Source organism: Poecilia latipinna, unplaced genomic scaffold, assembly GCF_001443285.1.
Source record: "Poecilia latipinna isolate Pla-1442-1.1 unplaced genomic scaffold, P_latipinna-1.0 Scaffold1556, whole genome shotgun sequence".
In the NCBI taxonomy this organism is placed as follows: Eukaryota; Metazoa; Chordata; class Actinopteri; order Cyprinodontiformes; family Poeciliidae; genus Poecilia; species Poecilia latipinna.
In genome coordinates, this window is record NW_015114172.1 from 129,566 (window position 1) to 152,520 (window position 22,955).

A 22,955-nucleotide genomic window follows, 5' to 3' on the forward strand; every position below is an offset into this window, starting at 1 on the left:
GGGGGGCCTGTGTTAAAAAAATTTTTTTTTTTTTTTCTTTTTTTTTTTTTTTTTTTTTTTCCCCCCCCCCCCCTTTTTTTTTTTTTTTTTTTTTTTTTTTTTTTTTTTTTTTTTGGTTTTGTTGCCGTTTCCTTACATATACCCCAAATCCTTTGGCAGATAAGGAAATAAATACATTTTATTACTGCACAGTGTGCTTGGTGTGTCCCATAAATACAGTATTGAAAGCATCAGCATAGTTTAAAAGTTCGTCATCAAACTTTTTGTGAGTACGAAGGTCAGGAACAACTCAATCAAAAAGTAAGTGACCACAAAATCAGCTTTACTATGAATATGTTGAACAAACTGTTTTAAGATTTGATTCCTCTGAAGTGTTTGGTTTTCTTTCTCTTTCTCTTCATCATCACCTCTAAGTCTTCATCTTGTTAACAATCCATTTTACTGTTTGCTAAAACCAATGCATCTCATTTTAGCTAAGTATTTTTAATAAAATTTTAGGATAGTCATTCAAACGTTTCAATCTGATGTATGACTTAAATCAGTTGTATATTCTGAAAATTTGCATTAAGGCATATTTGCATTTTTTTTCTATTCAGACCTGCTAACTTCTATGACATATGGTAAATTAAAGCCCTTGATCAAATCAGAAGAAATTATTTGGACTTCTTACAGCTTAATAATATTTATTGGACCCATTATGTCACATTTGCTTACAATAGGCTTTGAAAATGTATGAAAACTTCTCCAAGGTGGATACGACATGTCCTGCCAAAGTAGATAAATGCAAAGATAAATGAACGGATTTCAAAAATTAAAATATTTTAAATATTTTAGAAGAAAACACAATATTTGTGTGGCTTCTTGCTTTGTTTAATGCAAATACAAAATCTTTATATGTGAGGTAGTGGCATCCAAATCTTTTGTTTTTTAAATCAGTTGCTTAGACATAATGGACGGATAGACAAAGAACTCACAAAGAATTCAAACCCCCGTCACCCTGCTTCCCCCCAAAAAAAATCAGTTTAACATTTTATTGTTCCTTTAAAACCTGTAATCTTGAAAATAATATTCAGTATCAGGTTTTGTTCATGTACTCCGACTTCCATCACAACATATTAAACAGAACTTAAACAGATAACGTATTTCTAATTTTACAGCTTTAGGACAAAGAAATATGTCAACAACAAATTTCTGTTTTCCTGTTTTCTTTTTAAGTTGCTTTTATTTGTTCTCATCCCTTTAAATTCAGCACATGACAGACTCCTTATCGTGGGTACAAGGCCAGTGTGTACAATCTGACGGTGACACCCTCACCTCAGATTATGCTGCTGTCAACACATTCCCAGGTTGTCGTCACTCATCTTTTAGATTCCTATTCGGGGGCTGATTGTGTTGATAACAGACTGCTGTTGCACTAAACTGTGCATCATCGTTTTTTGGCATGCGGAGGAAGTGGCGGAGGGCTGGGTCAAAACTGTTATCACCCTATCATATCTCTGACAGCTTCCTGTCAAAATCAGGTCGCAGGAAGAGATGCAAGGAGATCCTGCGATGCTGACAAAGCCAAACTGCTCTCTCTCTCTCTCTCCCTCTCTTTTATTCTGCTTTCTTTTTGTCTGCCTTATTTAGCAGTTTTAATTCTCTTTGCCACTTAGCATATGCTTAATAGGACTGGTGATGATAGTGAGGGTTGTGGGGGGTAGGTGGGGAAAGGAAGAAAAGCAGTGGGAGTGAGGGGTGTGGTCTCAGTGTTGGGGGTGTGTGGATGGTTGGGTCAAAGCGGTGGCGTCTCAGAGCCTTGGTGTTTCTAAAGAACCAGAAAAGTTTATGAACCGTCAGCGTTCTGTCAGGGAAGGAAAAAAGCTCAGCTCGTGAGCCTGTTTGATGCGTTTGTGCTGTTTGCTCCTTCAGCACGGTAAAGGAGGGACAATGACGTACGAACCGCAGACAAAGACACACAAAAAAAGTGATGTGATGTGAGGAGGGCTGGTTTGATTTGGCAATCAGCACACTGTCCATTCACCCTCCCCTCCCTATGCTGTCTCTGTGTTTACTCCAGATGCTGGGGAAGACTTGGCGAAGGCAGCAGTGAGCCTGCAGCCGCCTCCATCCCAGGTCAGGGAGCGGAGCATCGGCTCGTCCTCTAAGGACTGCCCCTACTGCGGGAAGTCCTTCCGCACCTCCCATCATCTCAAAGTCCACCTGCGGATACACACAGGTCAGTACGGTTAGCATCGTGTCAGTAATTTTCTTCACTATTAAACATTTATTGTACTTCATGCAAAATTTACTTCACTACTTGTACTGACATTTCTTCTGGGGTTAGATTGACATATTGGGTTCTGAATATTGGCCTAATCACATATTGGACGGCCTTGTTACATGATGGATATGATGCAGATTAATCAATTGCATATTTTCCAAATGAGAACACAAGAAATCATTATTGGTAATGAATAACTAGAAAGAAAGGAAGGAAGGAAGAAAGAAAGAACAAAAGAAAGATTTTGATTTTAACAACACATTTATTTTTCAATGGATATACATTATGACATCAGAATTTACCCTAAGAAACAACCACATAAACACAGAGTGAAAAAGTAAATGTCCATAAACCACAGAACACACAACATTGTCAAAACACCACAGAGTGAAAAATTCAGATTATTCATCACTGAAAAGAACTGAAATTCAGCTTTAACTGTCCCTAACCATCAAAGTAAACATAGTGTCAACTTTTCCCACTGCAGTATTATTTATCTTACTTCTTCTACTAATATAAATGGAAACTTTTGCTTATGCAATCAGAAAATTTAACAATATCCTCTTATTAGTTTATTTTTGTCAATATGCACCAAATATAAAAGCCACTTGAGAAAAATAAACTCCACATTAAAAAAAAAAAAAACATCTTCCAACACAATAAACAGTGGTGACCTAATTCAGTTGGATCTTTTTAAATCTTAGACACAAAACTGTTAACACTCTCTGCCCCGTGAAAAGTCATCCACTTCTTTCTTTACTCAAAGAAAGAAAGATAGAAAAAGAATGAAATTTTTATTTCAATTGTAATAGAGTTTGTTTGCAGTTAGGGTTACGGTTCATCAAGCTTTTTAAAGTCTTTGAGAGTCACCTTGTTCATATTTGTACAGGTGCGTACCAGTACTAGTTTGGATTTGTGTCTGCATTCAGAATGATTACATGGACAGCACCCAGTGCTTTACCTCTAAAACTAAAGTTATTCTACCTAAAGATGAGCCAGAATCACAGTCCAACTGGATTCTGTTTTAAAAATGAAATTATTTTATTTCATTTTTCACCTAATATAACTGACTGGGGAAACAGATTTGTCAGAATGTAGCCAAGAGGCCCATAGAATCACTGGAGGAGTTGCAGGGACTCACAGCTCAGGTAGGAGAATATTTTAACAAGATTACTGTTATACTATGCCCTTTTTTTTTTTTTTTTACAGAGGCAAGAAGAATTGCTGAAAGAAATCCATTACAAGACAATGTGGCACTGGTTTAGATCAAAGTATATTCACATATGGTAAAGAATTAACAAAGACTTTAATCTTTAGATATTACCCAGCTGATAGAGACACAACCCAAAGTCTTACAGTCTGCAGTGGGATGAATAAAAACACATGCCTGGTTTTATTTTTATGAAATAAAAAAACTGCAAAGGGACATCAATTTCAATAAAACCATAAGACAGAAAAAAAAGCAAGATATTTGAGAAGCTGGAACAATATTTAATTTGTTGTACTTTTGTTGTGTAATCGAGTTTAAACATTGGATAATCTTGAAAATCCAGATTGAAGAAAATTTACCTGACCATCCTGCAGGGCATTTACAAGCAGGCTCATTTGCATGGAGAGAACTAAGTAACCTACATTTGCCTGGTCAAAGCATTATTGAGCAAGGCATTAAGATCCTTACCTACAGCTTACCTGGATCACCTAAATAGGATTAAGAAGGTTAAGAGTTCAACTGAACACTTGTAATGGAAATACATACTGCATCCTAAAAGGGTTCACACTCTTGTTAAAATGCCTGTTTTTTTCTAATATAAAAAACATCCCTCCTTCATAAGACCTTTAGAAACCTTTTGCACCTTTATATGTGTTTATCCCACAATATTTGTTTAAGTTAAAATGCCCAAAGTATATGTCAAATTAAAGGTGGAACAGTTTGTCCGCAGTTGTGTTTCCATTAGAAATATATATTTCTACATATAATATAGAAATATATTAACGTTTTCAATATTACATTGATGTTGGAAAACAAAACAATTCTACAATTGTGTTTTTCAATTAAATAAGAAACATAATTGAAATCATACCTCCTACCACTTCCTGTCGTCTTCTTCTTCTTCATGTTTTGCAGCAGTTGTAACATCCTGTTTTTGATCATGTGACTTGTGTCATGCGAAAAAGTATGTCCATAGCAGTTTTGTGAAATAAACTAATTACGAAACAGCAAAAAAAAACAAAAAAAAAAACAACAAAAAAACACACTTCATCCTTCCAGCAAAAACTTTTTTTCAAAATTGGAGTGTTTCATCCATCCATCCATCCATTTTCTGAACACCCTTGTCCCTCAGTGGGGTCGGGAGGGGTGCTGGTGCCTATCTCCAGCTAACGTTCCGGGCGAGAGGCGGGGTACACCCTGGACAGGTCGCCAGTCTGTCGCAGGTGGAGTGTTTCAATTAAGTAAATTTATTTTCCAAATGTCAAATTACACAATCCTCTGGTAAATGGATTGATCCTCTGGTCAAAGGAAATGCAGCTTTGTAATGTCACAAAAACCTTCTGTGTCCATGAAAGTGGAGGATTGAGTCAAAAAAAGTTAACCTGAGCTGAAACCGAACCTAATTACAAATCTTATTTAACAATTTAAAAAAGTCTGTTCTTATTTGCTTGTGTTTCCTCTTTGTCTGTCAGGGTGCTGAAATGATAGGGAGCCCCCTTTTGTTTCCTCAATGAAAGCACGTATTGATCCGAGGCCAGGAGAAACCCTTCAATCTGCACCATGCTAACACATCCAGTAACACTTACCAAATTAGATTTCTTAAGTTAAATAGCACAACCAGGCTGTGCTATCCCAGCAACGCTCCATAGCTGGTGATGACTTTGGGAGGCATTTGATATCTGTTAGGTCAGGGAGCTGAGTTATGTCTGCTTTGAGTAGTATGCTGCAGTAAGAACACCCCTGAGGGCCATATTTTATCATGAAGGAAGTGCAGGCCTCCATCTTGGCCTGGTGTTTTGCAAAACATTTAACGAAATACGCCGCTAGGCCGATCTGATTTCCTTCACTGTATATTTTACATTCATTCGTTCATATTTCAACATATAGTGAAACAACACAGAGAAACCCCCCCTCCCCCCGCTCTTCTGCAAAACTTGTAAGGTTTAGTGAGGATGTTGTCTTTTCAAGAGGAATGTATCCTTGGATATGGGCCTGTTTAAGCACAGATTTAATAGTGTCTCTTCCACACATGCAAAGGGGGGGAAAAAAAAAAAAGCTTGATGCATCCCCAATATGTGGTCTTTAAATCATTCCTATGCTCTAATCGGAGCAGCTCCATTATCACCACAAGATGACTTCTGCAGGGGCTGAAGATCTGCTCTGTGCTCCGGTGACAATGCGAGGAAATTCACAGATGACAGCCGAGCTCTCGTTACCCTAATGCAAAGTGACTGACACAATAGAGTTGCTTACCGAGCTGGCCGAGGCGGCATTGTGCGGTGCAATACGGAGATTAATGAGTGACTAACACCGGCTTGAAAGGAATGAAGTGAATTTAAATTCCTCAAAAAGTTAAAGAGCTAATGTTACAGTATTAATTTCCTCTTGAACATCGAGTGGGAAAATATCCATTAGCAAAATTAACCACAGTTTTCTAGGTAGCTAACATTGTGCGACTGTGGCACTACAGTGTGGGGCCAGAGCTAATGAACACACTGCAGAGGGTGATATTTCATTATACAAATTAATGCTCACATTTTAATGGGAAAGTCACATAATGAATCTAGGCTTCAGTGACAGCAATTAGAGGCCCAGATTGTCCCCTTCTGGACAAGGCACTATTTAGCAGTAAGCAGCTGTGTGTAAAAAAAAAATAAATAAAAAAAGACCTCGCTCCTGACAATAGCTTCACATAACTTCAGGCCGAAGCACATAGCCAATAAGAGTGCCTGCTCGCTTTAAATGAGCAGAGGGGGAGAGAAAGAAATGGAGACAGGGGGAGAGAAGAAGCATGACTTGCCCGTGTCATTTAACCTTAACCTAACCTTGTAATCAGGATGAATCAAGAGGGACCTGTGATCTCCGTCTCTATTCCTCTCACTCCTTTGGGCCCCTCCCTCTCCTCCTTTCCATTCTTCCTCTGAGTATCTCTGTGGGGTTTTTTCAGCGCATTTACCTTTTTCTCATCCTTTCCTAATCTCTTCTCTTCAGTGTTTTTAATACAGTAACAGTGCAAGATTTAATATTCCCCTGTAGAGCACACTTAATATCCAAAGTTCCCCTGTGCATATAGCATCCCTTTATGGTGTGATTTTCCCCCTTTAATAATTGAACAGTTAGTCCTGGCAATATGAGAAACACTGCCAGATTACCCCCAACTGCTAAAAGACAAAAATGCTAGCATTAGTAGATTTATTCTTGACAACAACCATATGATAAATGTATTTAAGAAAAAAAAAATAACATAATGAGCACAAGTGTTAACGTATTTAATAAAGTCAGTTTCTGTTGTGACGTTATTCAAACATCAGCAAAATTTTGGTGAGTCAAAGAAAACAGAATAACCATGAAAGCTGTAAAATATGTTTAGTATCTGCCTGAAGAAAAGAGCATGACAGAAAAATGACTGTATAATAAACGGACTTTATGGTATTTTCACAACTGATAGTCCAGTTGACTCGATTCGATTAACTTGGCTTTCTTTCATATTGCACTCACTGTCAAATGAACCAACCTATTGAAAATCCTGTTCCTCTCCTCGCCTGTGGTGGCAGTGCACCAAGAACCACTGAAGAAAACGACAGGAAAACCTCTAAACAACGCCCTTCTTCACCAAATGTAAACAAAGATGCAGTTGCAAGATTTCTTTGTCTTTGGTTTTTCAACAATGGCCTCTGTGTGAGCCATTTCTCCCACTAGCATTAGACATGTTTTGGTTGTATTTACCCACAATGCCTTGCAGTATAGCTCACTTCCTGCTTTTCAACTGGACTTTCTAGCCAAATAAAGTGCAGATGGATTAAAGAGGAAAAGCAGGACTGAATGCACCCTTAATGTTCAGAGGTTTTCAGGTAAAGTCCTGTTGGAGGATGATGGATAGATTGTAGCTGTAGATCAAAACCCAAAAAGCTTTTCAGATCAAGTTTCTATCATCTAAATGTGTTTTCAAAAATGCTGTCACAGTTTAAGTGAATGGCTATGAGGACACAAACTGTTTTTTTTTATTACTATAGAGTCTACAGTTATTCACGTGGCAGACTGTGGTGGTTGACAGTTTTTCATAATGACTTTTGTATATAAAATCACATACTGCATAACAGAGCGGGTTATGTGAAAGAAAACAATCCATTAGCTCTTTTTAAACTTTCACTGTGAGGTTGAATCAGCAGTAAATGGATTGTATATTTAAAGTGCTTTTCCTGTCATACTGACCCTTCAAAAGGCTTTACACTAGAACACATTCACGCATCAATATGCAGATCGGCAGGCAACTTGGGAATAAGTGCCTCACCCATGGTGACATTAGCTTAACTTTCTTTTTCTGCAGATTTTTAAGTATCACAGTAGAAATGGTTGATTTCAAAATACCTTCCTCAGTTTTGCAAAAAAAGTTTTTTTTGTTAGCTTTTTGCTTGCTTGAGGTCATTTTTGGCTTTTCTGAAAAAGAGTTAATGTGCAAAAATGGAGTTGAAAATAAATTTGCTGATAAGTTCTGACATACCAAAATTTCCCATCTATTTTTCTGAGATGTGTGATCCAAGCTAGTTTCATTGCATTTTGTTTATGATAGCCATACGTAGCATCAACTTCTGACCAAATTACATTCTCTGTAATGTATTCTCTGCACCAAACAAGTAGATGGAAGTATACCTAATTTGCATCTTAATTTTTAGCAACAGTTTAAAAGTTTGCATAACAACTAGCTCAGAAGAAGAGAAAGAGGTTCAAACTGGTTAATCACCAAAGAGAGAGGCCAAAGCGGGTTTCTACCATCTGAAAACTCTTGTAGGAAACCATGTAGACTCGTTCATGTCTTCCTAGGTTGCTGCTGTATTTATGTAGCAACCTGTGACACGCTGTGGCTCATTGGGTAGAATAGTCATCCTGCAATAGGAAGGTTTCAGGTTTGGTTCCAGCCTCCCCTTGTAATATTTCAGGATAACTATGTTTCTATCCAATTGTCATGAATTTTAACAATTACAAAGAGATAAAATAGCGCTTGTATAATCACTATGACACTTTTAGAAGTTATTTGAAGACGGTAAAATGATAGAAGTCCTGTTTGGTCTTGACCTTTGTCAGCTTCACCATTTAAGACCAAATAGTCTGGATTTACACCAAATGGAAGGTTATCTGCATCACACTACATACTATGTGCTTACAACCTTTCAGTAAATCCTCACTTAAAAAACCCATAACTATCCCCCCAGATATCTGATCACATTCACACTATTTTGTTAGTTTTACTTTTAGACTTTCATGCCCCCTTTTTAATAAAATGTCTCTTGACAATTAAAACACACAGCAAAGAGAGGAAGAATATTAAAATGCTGATATTAAGGGTCTTTTTTTTTGCTTGGGTTCCATTAACACATCTTAATTAAGCAACTCTTCCTCATTGTCACTATGACATAAACCAAATGTTTCCATTGTTCTAGCTAAACTAAAAATCCTTTCCCAGTTTTCTGTCAGCAGGTGCTCAACTGTATACTGAGGTGTATGCAGACACATTATTGGCCATATTATATGATAATATTTCCACCTCTTTAGCGCAGCGCAGCGCCGCTATGCGACTCATGTTGTGCATACCCATTTTTTACGCCACTGCCTGTCAGTTGTGCCACAATAATTTCCCCCTCTGCAGTAAGCATGGACACATATTCTCAGGATACTTTAACCTTCTGTGAAAAGGTTTAGGTGTTTACACAAAAATGTTAAAATACAAGTTGTTGTTTTTTTTAGATTTTTTTGTTTTTTGGAGGTTTTTTTCCAACAAAAAGGTAAAAAAATATCCCCATGGATAGATCCTCATGCACAGCTGAAAACATAGTGTATTTATTATGACAGGTGTAATAATATTATCTGTGCCTTATTTACTTATTTTTTTTACTAATTTGTGCTAATTAAAGAAAATTAAACCTTTTAGGTTCAAACGTTCAATGGCATATTGATTTAAAAGACTCGAAACTGGTCACAGCCAGTCAACATCTTAACAGTGCATATCTCTGAATCATTTCAAACCATGTCACAGCTAACAAAATGTTCTATCTGTGCTATCCATCTATTTAATATTAAAAATAAATAAAAAAATAGTCTAACAAACTAACAACTATGAAAAGTTGACCAATCTATTTTTAAATGCCATAAAGCAGTTTCCTGGCTTTGATGCAGGAATGATCTGTCATGTGCCTGGGAAGTTGTGCTGTTTGGCTGATATCAATTAAAAGTGGATTAACGGGTACATAATGACCTTTAGCAGTAAATTGTGTGTAATGTTGCAAGGCAGGATACAGTATATTCCCCAGATGTCACACCAGGCCCCTGACGTATGATGGAGCAGATGTCTTAGCCAGTCCAAATGGCTCTCTAAGACACAAACACACACGCCTATACACACAAGCACACACACACACACACACGCACACACACACACACAGTGTTGAGCTGACACGCATGCATAAACATGTGTTCACACACATTCCAAATGGTGTGCACACACGTCCATAAACACAAGGAGAGGCAGAAATGCACAAGTCATCTGTTTCACTTGCTCCAGATAGTCCTGTGCTTAATTTTAATGGGAAACGGACAGAAACGGATCACTCTGAACATTTGTTTTTGCCTTCAGCTCGCCTTGCCCTATAAGCATCAGTAGGATGGGGTCATGTGTAAAAAATTTTGGAATGTTTGTCACTTTAGATACACTGGATGTAAAAAGAAAGTGTACACGCCCCTGGTATTCACCTCTGTTAGAGGACGAAAAAAAAAAAAAAAAATAAAGAAAAATCTAACTAGAGGTGTTTGGTAGTAGCCTGTTAGCCATTACATTTTAATTTGGCCAATTTACCTACAAGGATTTCTTCAAATCTAGCAGATTGTGATGACATCGCTTACCCACAGCCCTCTTGGGGGGAAATCTAACGGGAGCATTTCAAAACTTTATTTTCAGTTGATATAGCCATTCCATTGATTGATTTTCACTCTGGATATGGCATTGTTTTGTTGTTATTTATCTGACAAAATATTCAACTTTGGTTTTATCAAATCATAGCACATTCTACGTCAAGGTTGGGGGGAATCTTAAGCTAAGTATTTGTGTTTTCTTAAAAAAAAAAAAGCCTTTTTGCACCCTCAAGATGTTCCATTATAGGTCAAAAATGATGTATATGAACAGGGGTGTGTACGTATTTGAGAGTGACTGTATACCTTGTTAGTGCATATAAATCTTTATTTTCCCCTTAAACATTAACAATGTCTTATTAGGGAAGAAAAAACAGAGGATGGAAAAAAAAATCTTATCAGTCTAATTTCTGTCTAATTTGGCTCTTAGAATATCATTTTGTCCAGTTAGAGGAATTGAGAATGATCATTTGCATCAGGGACGTTTCCTTATTAAATCAGCACTGAGCCTCTGTTCGGCAGCTCACAGGAGAAGCACTTATTGGGTTAAAAGCTCATCTCGTATGGTTTATTTTAAATATACTCTATGCTTCACAGACACTCTGCTGTAAGAGAAAAGATATCAAATCATTGTCTTTCTTTCTCCAGTCAGGGTTATCTGTCTCTCTCCATGCTCTCCTTCTCCTTTCTTTGCTTTTTTTTTCTCTTATTCTTTCTTTTTACACTCCTCAGCAGTTCCACCTTCAATTTTCTTTTGTATAGCCCCCTATTCTTTTCTCTCCCATATCAATATTCTATTGAGTTGGTGTTTGTGGCCCTTTATTTGAGAACTCTGCAGTAGGTCTGCAGATCACAGAGTCTTTTTCTGGAATGGTGCCCTCTAAATAATGATAAATTACTTGAGCAGTATGCCATTTGCTAATTATATCCATGATTTACTACACAGCCCGACTTAAATCATTCAAACCAGCCTTGCGTAACAATGCTTTTTTTCTTCTCTATGAAATGTTTTCCATGCGTATAATCTAAATATTTTATTGGCATATACTTTAAATATATAGAAAGAATGCGCATACAACACATTACAGCCATCCGATTCCCCCTTTATTTATTTTTCCTCCAATCTGCATGCCTTTACACACAGTTATTGTTATCCCTCTTACAGAAATTCCACTCTGGCAACTTTTTATATGTATGTGTTTCAAAAAAAAAAAAAAAGAAAGGAAAAAAAAATCAAGCTTAGCATTTTTTCCCTCTTTGTTCATTGTTTAATGAATCCAAATCTGGCTCAGACGCCAAGCCTATTATAATTGCTAGCAGGATGTGTTCTATTTCAACATAAGTATCATTCCTATGGAAGATCTACTACAGGCAGAATAATGCTGGAGTTAAACCATCATCAGGAATATCCATGAATATGGATGTGAAGCATAAATAAACACATGTAGATGTTACAGAACAGATTCCTCCGTCTTTTACTGTAATATAAATCACTTTCATCTGTATCCTCTGTAGTGAATCATATTGTTCTTTATCACCGGGCTCCAAACAGACATGTGGTCCGCATGTGTTGCCTGCAATTTTCCCCTCGTCCTTTTATTACTTTTACATAGCAGTTTAGCCTAGTTTGTATTCTTATTTGATTCGCTGCAGTGTGGTCAGGGTTGCATTACTCTCAGAGCCCTCCACCTCCTCCCACCAACACACACACGCACACACGCAAACACATCCCAACATCCCCCCACCCCACAGGAGAAGCTGCAAATGGGGAATGTCCGAGAAATTACACTCTCACTGCCAAGGCACACGCCTGAAAGCAAACAAAGCAAGAGAACAGAGACAGTGACCCCACTCCAAACACACGCACACACACAGGCTCACGCACACACACACACACACACACACACACACACGCATGCGCACACACACACACACACACACACACACACACACACACACACACACGCATATTTTGTTATAAATACAGGTCTAGTCACACCCTTCGAAGAACAGATAACATTCAGATAGTTTTGTTCTCAGATGAAATTATCATCTGTACCAGTGAAGTGAAAGCAGCCAATAGTGAAACGTCTTTATGGTGTTGATATGAGTGATGGCTCACTTGGTGAAGCTGGATCAGCTCATGATCACTGGCCGGCTCCTGTCCTAACACAAGCACATTAACACTTATATAGACATCAGGCGGCGATGGACTGCTGACTGGAAGACAAAAGACTTCCAGTCAGTGGTAGCTGTTGTTGATTGAAAGACTTTTCTGGTTCATTAGTTGTAGCTTTTTTTTTTTCTTCTTTTCTTTGTTTTAGTATTTATATGTTTCTCAAACTTCCTTCTACTTTGAAAAGCGATCTTTTTTTTCATTTAGCGAAAGCTGACATTTTTAATATGAACTAATATCCTTTCTCTTAGTGGTTAATGAAATGCATATCTTTTTGGTGAGCTCATTTGACCTAATTTTCTTTGTTGAGGGAGGTTACATGACCCTAGGGTCCACTTTCCCTGCTCCAATAAATAGATTTTGATACAGAATTAATGTAATAAGCAGGTTAATTATTCACTGTTTTCCTTGTCTTTTTCTTTCTCGCTCTCTGTCTCTGTTTTGGCTTCTCAGGAGAGAAACCCTACCGATGCCCTCATTGTGACTATGCTGGCACCCAGTCTGCCAGTCTGAAGTACCACCTGGAGCGCCACCATCGTGAACGTCAAAACGGCTCCAACACATCAGGCTCGTCCTCTGGCCACAACACATCTTCAGACCATAAAGACGATTCTGGGAAAGCAGGTAGTGGCATCTTTGCCCGACCAGATGTACTCCGTAATGTTTTCAAGGGCATGCCAGCCAATCTGGACTTCAGAGCTGGTCCGCTGCTGCCACATCAGTGGGCATCGGCTGGTATCATAGCGCCACACGAACGAGATCGTGATCGTGGGGATCGGCGTTTTGATTCGATCCATTCATCCGAGAACCTGAAGACTCCGGATGGCCAATCCCCCATTGTTTCAGCGGCTGACAGTGCCGCCAGTTTCTCCGACCTAAGCAGGGCTTACCAAAGTATGATAGGGAACGGAGTCCACTTCCAAGGTTCTCTCCAAGCTTTCATGGACAATTTTGTCCTCAGCTCTATGAAGAAAGATGTTGCTGACAACCACAACCCTGTCCAGCTTCCAATTCAGCGCTACCATGATAACGGTGAGCCCAAAGCCAAACGTATTGTCTCAAGTGACCAGGAGAAAGATGACAAACCAGAAGTCAAAAAGCATTCAGAGACTGGAAAGCCTGGGTCCCAGTATGAACCGCTCGATCTTTCTGTATCAGTACGTCCTGAGTCTGGACCCGGATCCCTGCCTGGCTCCTCAATCACTGTTCACGATAACGTGGCTTGGCATGGCTGTCTCTTCTGCTCTTTCTCTACTTCCTCTTTGGAGCTCATGGCTCTACACCTTCAAGCTAACCACCTGGGTAAAGCCCAAATGCAGCGGGCTGATGCCGGCAAAGAGATTCAGCAGGAGGGTCTTCCCACCAACTCTACCATTCATTCTTCCAATATCAAGAGCTCTGCTTTGGCGCTGGAGAGAGAAGGAGACAGAGATGGTGAGAAAATCCACGGAGTTTGGAACAACCACATCGACCAACCGTACAACCCCTTCCAAAGTGATTTCTTCAGGAGGTTCGGTGGTCTATATGATGGCTCTTCAAGAGTTACCCCAGGCCTTCAAGGTTATATAGCAGAGCAGGGACTGGAACTGCACAATCAGGTCATTGGAGGAACACCGTCAGCTGTGGATGACCAGATTGGTGACAGGGGTTCCTGTGGAGATACTGAGTATGACCGCATTGGATCAGATGAAGAAATCACAAAAGCTGGGGAGCACAGCACATGTGGGACCCCTTCAAACACCCCAAAGAGACCACAGCTACAGAATAACTCTGAGGAAGAGGATGATGACGGTAGAGTGGCCGAAGAAGAGGAGGAAAGAGATGATGATGATCAAATGGATTTGGAGAGAGAGGAAGAAGGCAGTCCTGTTTCTGACCACAGCCAGTCTCACGCTAAACAGCTGCAAGATGACTCTTCTCTTACTCTAATGAGCAATGCTGGTTTACCAGCGTCCTCCACCACCACAAAGCCACTGTCTCTGGTTCCCCAAGCCCAGAACCAAACCCTGGCGCTGGACAAGCAGTGGCAGCAGGGCCTGGGCCTCCTGTCCTCGGACGGTGCATCAGGACTTTTGAAGGCTGATCCGCAGGCCCACCTAGAGCAGCAAATGACTATGCTGTCTGTCCTCCGAGCCTACAGTAACGACTCCACCCCTACGTTCAACGGCCTGGGAGGCGGAAGTGGCGGATCGATCACGGGCGGTGTGAAGAGGTCTGATGGAACCGGTGAGCATGTGTGACACCTCATGGCATAGTTAATACTGGAAAGCACACACACACATTTACAAACAACCTCACAAAAACAAAAGCCTTATACCTGCATAAAACAAAATTTATAAGGTAGATTAAATTGCACCACCACTGCATACACATAAACCCCAAAGCTCACAAATGCATAAACTCTTTATTTTTTGCTTGACACCCACAAAGGTAGTCCCAAACACTCACTAAATATCTCAAGATTGGCCCTGAAGTGATTTGAGCCTTATTTCAAGCAAGTTTAGAAGCTATCAGCCTGGCGACTAGCAACAGATTAATCTTTATTACACGTTTATATTACTGGGAGTGCAGTTCCTCCCTCCTGCTCCTCAGCATGGGGGGAATAACCCTGGATGAGTCAGAGCAGGACCTCAGTTCCCTGTACCATCTCCTCCACATGTCTCTTAACCATCTTAGCCCTCATAAAGCCGGCTCCCAAAAGCCCATTACTTTATAAGATTCGTCGATCTATGACCCTGTGAAAAATGAACTGTCAGCTTTCATGATTCTGCTAAGGTTATAGCTGATCCTTGAAACTGAAGAAAAAAAAGTATTTTTATCTCACCCTCCCTATTTTCTTTCCAGTGCTCGCTGGTTGCCGAGTGTCTGTATAAAAAGAGAGTAAAAACGAGTGTTGTTGGTCATCAGTATCCCTAAGTCCTCTGCTAGTGACACATAGTTAATGTCAATCAAGGGATTCATTGGTTTTAATAAAAATGTTGATATTTTTTTGTTATGTCCAAAGCAAAAAGGAAATTAAATGGCTGCAAATAGACAGCAAACTCATTATTTATGGGCACAAGAAAATAAGATAATAGTGACTACGAAGTATTCTTAAAAAGAGAGAAAGCCTTTGTAGCAGAATGTCCTAAATTTCATACACGCATTAATCTGGAAGCTAGAAATGTAAAGTGGATAGCTGTGTTCGCCATTACGAATATTTAACTTTGAATTTCAGGCTTTTTTTTTTTTTTTTTTTACACTGCACTAATAATCACATTGAGGCATTATAGTGAACATGAGTAACATCAAATCCTTTTTTAGAAGTCCTAGAATGTAAATGAGATAAAAGTGATTATTTAGCTTCTCCAAGACGAAGCTCTGGAAATACTTGTGCAGCTTTTCAATAACGCTAGTTATTTCACAAATTGCATAAACTTTGTGTTGCAATAATATGAAATAACTTTGAAAAGCAAAACCATAAATTGGGTCCAACATAAATTGTTTTCCAGATATAAACAGGATTTTGATTAAAGGTGAGAAAAAAATCACTTCTAAGTGATAAGGTTCATAAGTGTTTTAGTAATTCTGTATAAGATACTTCACATTAACTGTTAATTTTTTTTCATTTATTTGGCAAACTGCTGGGCCATAATAGTCATTAACTGTCAGTGCATCTGGTCTCTTCTTGTCCACTTAGTTTTTTTAAATCTATAGTACTTCAGTTTATGTTTAACTGATAAGATTTGCAAAAATTCCAATTTTCTGATTGTATTTCTGTATTCGGGTGAAATATACTGCAACTGGTAGCTCGGTTTGGTCGCAGTCATCATCAGATGTTCTCTAAAAACATCTGAGTTGTATATTTCAACTAGTTGAAATGAGTTGAAATAGAAGCATAAGGGAAGAGCATGGATACAGTGTTTTCAGGACAAAATAACATTTTTACCATCCTCATTGACAACACTGTCAGTGTGTGCTATTATCCTTCCTGTTTCTGCCGGTCCTGGTTCATACGCTAAAGCTGCGTGGCTGGAAGGGAAATAATAGGCACACTTGTCTCAGTAAAATGCACTATTACAGTCCTTCTTTATGTGTCCACTTGTAAACCCCTTGTGTTGGGGGGGTCACCCGCAGCTTGAACAAAAAAACAAAAAAAAAGGAGAGACAGACATTCCACTGTTACATGGTGGGTGGAAAAAAAAAAGAAGAAGGTGGGGGTAGTAGTGCAGACGTCTGTAAAACTCAATTCAGACCTGGCAAAATGTGATTATCTTGAGTGGGTTTGCATTAGGTTTGTATGCAAATATGGCATAAATCATTAATATCGAAATTCTCCCCTGAATGTGCGGGAAGCGTCGTAGGGCACGCGTTGCACGTTTGGACTGACCGCTTCTTCATTAGTATGCCCGGAGGAGGCACAACGGGCCACAATATACTTGAGTCTAGTTGCGCTTTGACTCTTAACAGATATAGATGAAGATGTGAGGATTTACACAAACACACTCAACCTGTCTGTGATATTAAAGCTCGCCTCAAACTGGCCCTGAAAATTAGGTTTATCAATAAATGTCATTAGCAGCATCAGTGGCCCTGAGGTTTCTGTAATCAGACAAGGTATCTGGTTACTTAAGTACAGTTCATAGTAAAGATTGATATATACCCACACCATTTGCTGTACTCTAGGTGTGCTTAACACAATCAATACTTGGCTGCGCTGTAGACCTATCTATAGCCATGCATTATCAAACATGAAGTATTACATTATTCAAACGGTGCTGTACATGCCAGGTCTGCTTGCGAACATTGCTCCTCACGTTGTATTACTCACGTTACCTCAACCCCCTTGTTCACTTAATATATTAAATGTGGTGTGGGACTTTGGAAGGTTGAGACTGACAAGCTGGAGAGCGTCGTGCTCTGAGGATTTTAGAGCAGAAAATGGCAGCGCTCATAGCTGAGCACCTCTTAGAATTAGAGGAGTAGGCAAAAGAAAGAAGCCAGGGAAATGCTTGGATGTGTTCAATTAGACCCATCAGTATATCAAGGACTCTTATGGTATACTCTGTAGTTCTCCTAATAATTGCTGTTTTGTTTGCGTTAGTGAAAAAAAGGGCTCTTGCTCCGCTATTTTATGCTTTATAAATGTATGACAAATATGCTGTTACAAGCTTTTGTTAATGCACGATCTTTGCGACAGGTGACTACATCAATGTTACAAAACCTTTAGCTAGCTCTCATCAAGAGACATAATTTATGAAACTTGCATAACTTTTATACATTTCTGACAGGGCTATGTCATCTTTCCATGGTTTTCTTCTGGATTCCTCCTCCAAACTTCTAAAGGCATCCATTTTAGATTAATTGGTGTAATCTTTGTTGACAAAATGGTTTATTTGTCATGACTAACTGAATAGTTTACCCTAGCACAAGTTTTCACGCGCAAGTTTGCATATGAATGCAAGTAAACCAAAATTTACATGTACGACTTTCTTCGATATTGGGAAAATTTGCTCAATTAGTTGCAGTCCCCCAATTTACCCGATGACTGTGAGCAGGATCAATAAAATCATTGTAACATGTTCACGTTTCTCTTGTTTTTTATTTCTTTTATTAAACGATCTAATTAAGCCATCTGTCTCAACATATCAATACTCTTTCACAGAACCTTACCCTTTTAAAGATGAGATACATTATACTACTAAACATGAAACGGACTCCAGAATCTAAAACTTTTCTAAACATTTCAATAAAAACAAAAAAACGATTGTCCAGTTTCCCTTCTTTTTTCCCCACCAGATCAGTTTAGTCATGTCCAATTCAGCCATTTTTTGTTTTTTTTTTTGTTTTGTTTTTTTGTTTGGTAACCAGTCTAACTTGTTTAAAACTTGAACCAACATCTGAGTGCCCAGATGGAAATAACTGATGTTTCTCTGTTCGGACCGATACAAGCTCACTGGTGTCCCCTTCTTTCCCCCCGCCCTCCTCCTTTAAATTCCTGCATTTCACTTTCCCACACTCCAGGATCCATCCTTTTTCTGTTTTTCTCACTCTCAAGTCTTTCTTTCTTTTGCTTGTTGCTTGAGGGCATGGGCTCCTCCAGTGATTAAGCCATCTGGAGGCCTGTATGTCTGTCTCTCTGTCTGTATGTCTGCATGTGTGTGTGTGTGTGTGTGTGTGTGTCTGTGTTTTACTGAGAGGAAGACTACTGTTTGTGATGCGCTTCCCCAAGCTCTCATTGTGCACCTCCATCGTGCCGGAGTGACAGTTCTGACGGCTGGTGAAGGCAAGGTGCTATTTCCCACGTGCGGTGATATTACCAGTTTAACTTGTGCAGAGGTGCATTATCACCTTGTCACCCAAAAGAGCAAAATAGTGTAGTTTTCAAGGAGCAATCAAACGTAATAGCTGTTGTCAAGCTGCAAACCTGTTGCTCTCTCTCTCTAAAAATATTCCCCCCCACTTACTAATTCCCATATATCAGTGGGCTGCTGAAAGCTTCTATCTGAAACAGCATCTTATTCTTCCTTTCTTGGCTTTTCTCAGCCATTCTTACTAATACCACCAATAATATCGGTCACATCGTGTTTCCTGTAAGTACAGCGCAGTGAATGAGAGGCAGGATCGAGTTGCGCTTGATAAGAAAAATGGAGACGAATGGTGGATGATTGCAAAGTTGCATGACAATTATTCCATTCAGTGTTACAGAGACGGGATGGGGAGAAACCAGCATGAGAACAGTCACAGAAAGCATACGTATGTGAGTTTATATATTTGTGCAAATAAAGCGCTTTCATGTCTATATATTGTTGCACCCACCGCGAGTTTGCAGAGTATTTGATATTGGAAAACATTAAACAATGGGTTATAAATTAGCCTTCTAACCCGATATATTTGACATGATCTCTGCTTCCCATCTCGTTAGTTTGCTGTTTGTTGCTTTTCTTCCTTGACTCCTGTAGACTTTGTTCAGTTTGAGTTGCTCCTCTTAAGAATGCAACGTTCCCTTCCCCAGGCGCCCTGGAGATGTGAAGAGGATGCCTCAGAGGAGTTGTACTCATAAAGCTCCTCATCCTCCGAGGAAGAAACAGAGAGAGACAGCACATTGTGTGTGTGTGTGTGCGCGCTCGTGTATGTGTGTGTGTTAGAGAGAGAGAGAGAAAGGAGAGAGAGATTGAAAGAAAACAGCACTGCCAGGAAAAGACACGCAGGCATAATAACTACACTTACAAAGCAAGTCGACACATAATGAGACAATGCCGCAGCAACTTCAAGGAAAAATACAGATATATAAAAAACAACAGAGAGCAAGTCAGAGCGGAGAGGAAAACAAGGGATTGTGGGGGTACGGAAAAATTTTTTTATAAAAAAACGAAGAAACTATGTCAACTTTTATTTCCTCTGCGATTCCACATCAATGGAGCCGTGCCGCGATACTAATAAAAACAAAAAAATATACACAGGTAGAGACGCACAGGCGGCAAGTTGCTGTGTTTGAAAAGCTCTGTGGCAATTAAGGACAAATAAGTTGCGTTATTTCCCTGTCGCAGGGAATGATCCCGACTACTTGCTAAAAGAATAAAAAATAAAAAAATCTTGTTTGATTTAACATCAAAAAAAAAAAAAAAAGCGCAGACAAGCAAATAAATAAGAGCCAAATAAATAAAGTTGGGGAGGGAGAGAAAAGGGGGGGGGGAACAAAACCGCAGGGGGAATAAGAATAGCGAGCGTCGAAACAAATCACCCCGCAACGTTACAACATTAGCAGTTAGAAAATACACTTAATTCCTTAGCAGAGATGGATATAAACTGCATTGTTGCGTTGCAAATCCCACCGACTGGATTTAAACGGCTGCATTGTTTTATTAGGGAAATATGGGGGTGGAGGAACGCTGCTTATTCTAATTACAGTGATTTAATCAGGATTAGAGAGGTTACCTGGATGAGACGAGGGGGCATCTGTGGCAAGGGCACATGCTTTTAGACAGCCGGGTTCCATGCGCCGGGATGTTCCGAAGGGCCCCGGCCCTTATCGGAACTCATCTGCGAGCGCTTCCCAACACAATGGCTTTCTTTGCTCTTGGATGTGTAAACACTGGCCTATTTGTTCTGCATCTCTGTCCCTCTTTGCGCCGTCTTTATTTCTTTCTTTTTTTTTCCTCCCCTCCCTCCCTCTTGCCTAGTTAAACAGCAGGCAGAGGGAATCCATTTTAATCTGATTAATAACTTAGTTGATCACATATAACCCAATTTTCAGTCAGTGCCGTCCTTGTGCGCCCAGCCACGCCCGCGCTGACCTTTTCCAGTCGCCTCAGTAGCATTAAAGCACAATCAGCTCCATTGTTCTGTCAAAAAAAGCTGAGGATATTTGACATCATAACAAAAATTTAATGTGCCTATCTTTTTAAATGGGATATTTTTTGTTAAAGGCCAGGCATGCAGTTGAAATGAATGTGTCTGTGTGTTGAGGGTGTGTGTAGGTGCGCGTGTAGGCGCGCGCGCGCGCGCGTGTGTGGGGGTGGGTGTGTGCATGTGTGCGTGTGTGCGTGTGTGTGTGTGTGTGTGTGTGTGTTGGGGGCTTACGACAAGTGGGATTTGTGTTTCCTGGGTCACAGAGATGGGAACAAGTTTTCCCATGAATTCACAGTAATATGAATCATCCTTTTAAAACAGATATGGTTACATATTAGTTTTGAAAGGTACAGTAACTGTCTGAGGCATAAGCCACCTTGCAACACTGGGGCCCTTTGTTCCTGGCCGAGCTAATAACTGGCCCCTGATCCTCATCTCCTGCTGGTTAGGGAAGAACTCCCCCCCACCCCCCCGCGCTTATCCTTTTTCTCCTGAATGTAACTTTGATTACACCGTTATATGAGCTTCATTTTGTCATTTCAGTTTCACTCGGCATGTTTGGCGCTGAGAGATTTGTATTCAGGATTGGCAATTATGATTAGAATGCCACAAAGTAAGCCTTGTGAGCTTTTTCTGAAATGACAAGTGAGAAATAGAAAGAAATATCCTTCCTTTTTTCCCTCTTTCTTCCTCCATTCTCTCTCTCTCTCTCTCTCTCTCTCTCTCTATTTTTCTTGCCCATACACACAGGAAATATGAATCAAATATTCATGAGGTGGGCCGAGGCTCTCGTGCACCCATATGTTTCCTCATTCAAGCAGCTTGCAGTGGACAGAGGCATCCATCCAGCTCGTGTGACACAGCCGAGTGTGACAGAGAGCATGACAACACCCCTCCACCACCTATCACCACCGCCGTCGCCATCCAGCATGACAGTCGTCAAATAGGTCGCATCAGATCAGACACTCGGCGCGCTCCTCGGCCTCCTCCACTGCCCCCTCTCTGACTCCGACTGTATTGCTTTAACTTTTTTTTTATTTCTCCCAATTAGTGATGGGTAACACAGTCTTAAACTTTCATTCTAATGCTTTGTGGTTTCTATTCAAGTAAAAAGTTTAATAGTTAAGCTGTATTTAAATCTATAACTGCAGATTTTATGAGCCTGTCAAACCCAAGTAATATCTCTAACCCTGACTTGCTCTGTATGCATATTGAAAAAACACATGATATATGATTCTGGATGTGAGGAAATATCAGATTTTTCCTGAGTAGTGCACATATAATGGGATCAAAGGTGTGGAAACGGCTGCATCAGACCTGGGTATGTTACCTGTTGTTGAAATTATATATTTTTTATACATATGGATCAGATGTCTGCCTGGAAATAAAATTTCCCTTAGAGATTTCAGTAGAGTGCCTCCAAGTGGTCAAATAAGTATTATTCAAGTTCAACAGAAAGTTACCATCAGTTTCACTAAGTATTTAGTATGCCAGCTGAGTGCATACTACAGTGTGAAATACATTATGTTATTAATAGATTATTGTTGCAGTATGTGAGTCACTACCATAGCAGTGGCACATGTGGTAAAACCTTCTGACATTAAAGAATCTGTGGCAGCCTGGTTGATGTGGTTATCAAGCTGTGTACCACAGTACTGACAGCACTGTGAGGCTACGCTAGAGTTTCATTTATTCAATGAAACTATTGACATGAAAAACAGATATTTAAGAGTATAACAGAATGTAATAGAATAAAACTGATCAAACTGTCCTTTACTAAAACATCTATACTGAGTAGTGCAAGTTATGCTGCTGAACCATGCATCATAATTGCATTCGGTCATATTTTGAAACAAAACACAACATTTATGGATGGCCTCATTCGACCAGCAGTGGAAAACTTTTAAAATCTTACCAGCCTAATCATACTGGTAGTTTTTCATCATAAAATAGGTTTGATGATCATAAAAGAGCTTTATTTTGGTAAATTTGACATTTAAAACAGGGGACAAAAGTAAAATGCTATTTTACAAACCAATAATTTACCAATAAAGAAATAGGCTGAAGAAAAGGAT

General features: G+C 39.5%; 1 protein-coding gene across 3 annotated transcripts in view; it reads left to right on the forward strand.

The window, feature by feature from the left end:
• The window catches only part of znf536 (zinc finger protein 536), a 114,054-nt gene extending 91,803 nt beyond the window's left edge, over positions 1 to 22,251 (forward strand). For 2 of the 3 annotated variants that reach the window (XM_015058627.1, XM_015058628.1), the window contains exons 3-5: positions 2,060 to 2,218; positions 13,003 to 14,775; positions 21,631 to 22,251. In XM_015058627.1, the coding sequence (XP_014914113.1) occupies positions 2,060 to 2,218; positions 13,003 to 14,775; positions 21,631 to 21,827 (2,129 nt within the window). In that variant the 3' untranslated portion in view covers positions 21,828 to 22,251. Of the gene's footprint in view, positions 1 to 2,059; positions 2,219 to 13,002; positions 14,776 to 19,543; positions 20,149 to 21,630 lie in introns of those variants that run through there. The other variant, XM_015058629.1, reaches the window with a different exon arrangement.
• The last annotated feature ends 704 nt before the right edge of the window (positions 22,252 to 22,955 follow it).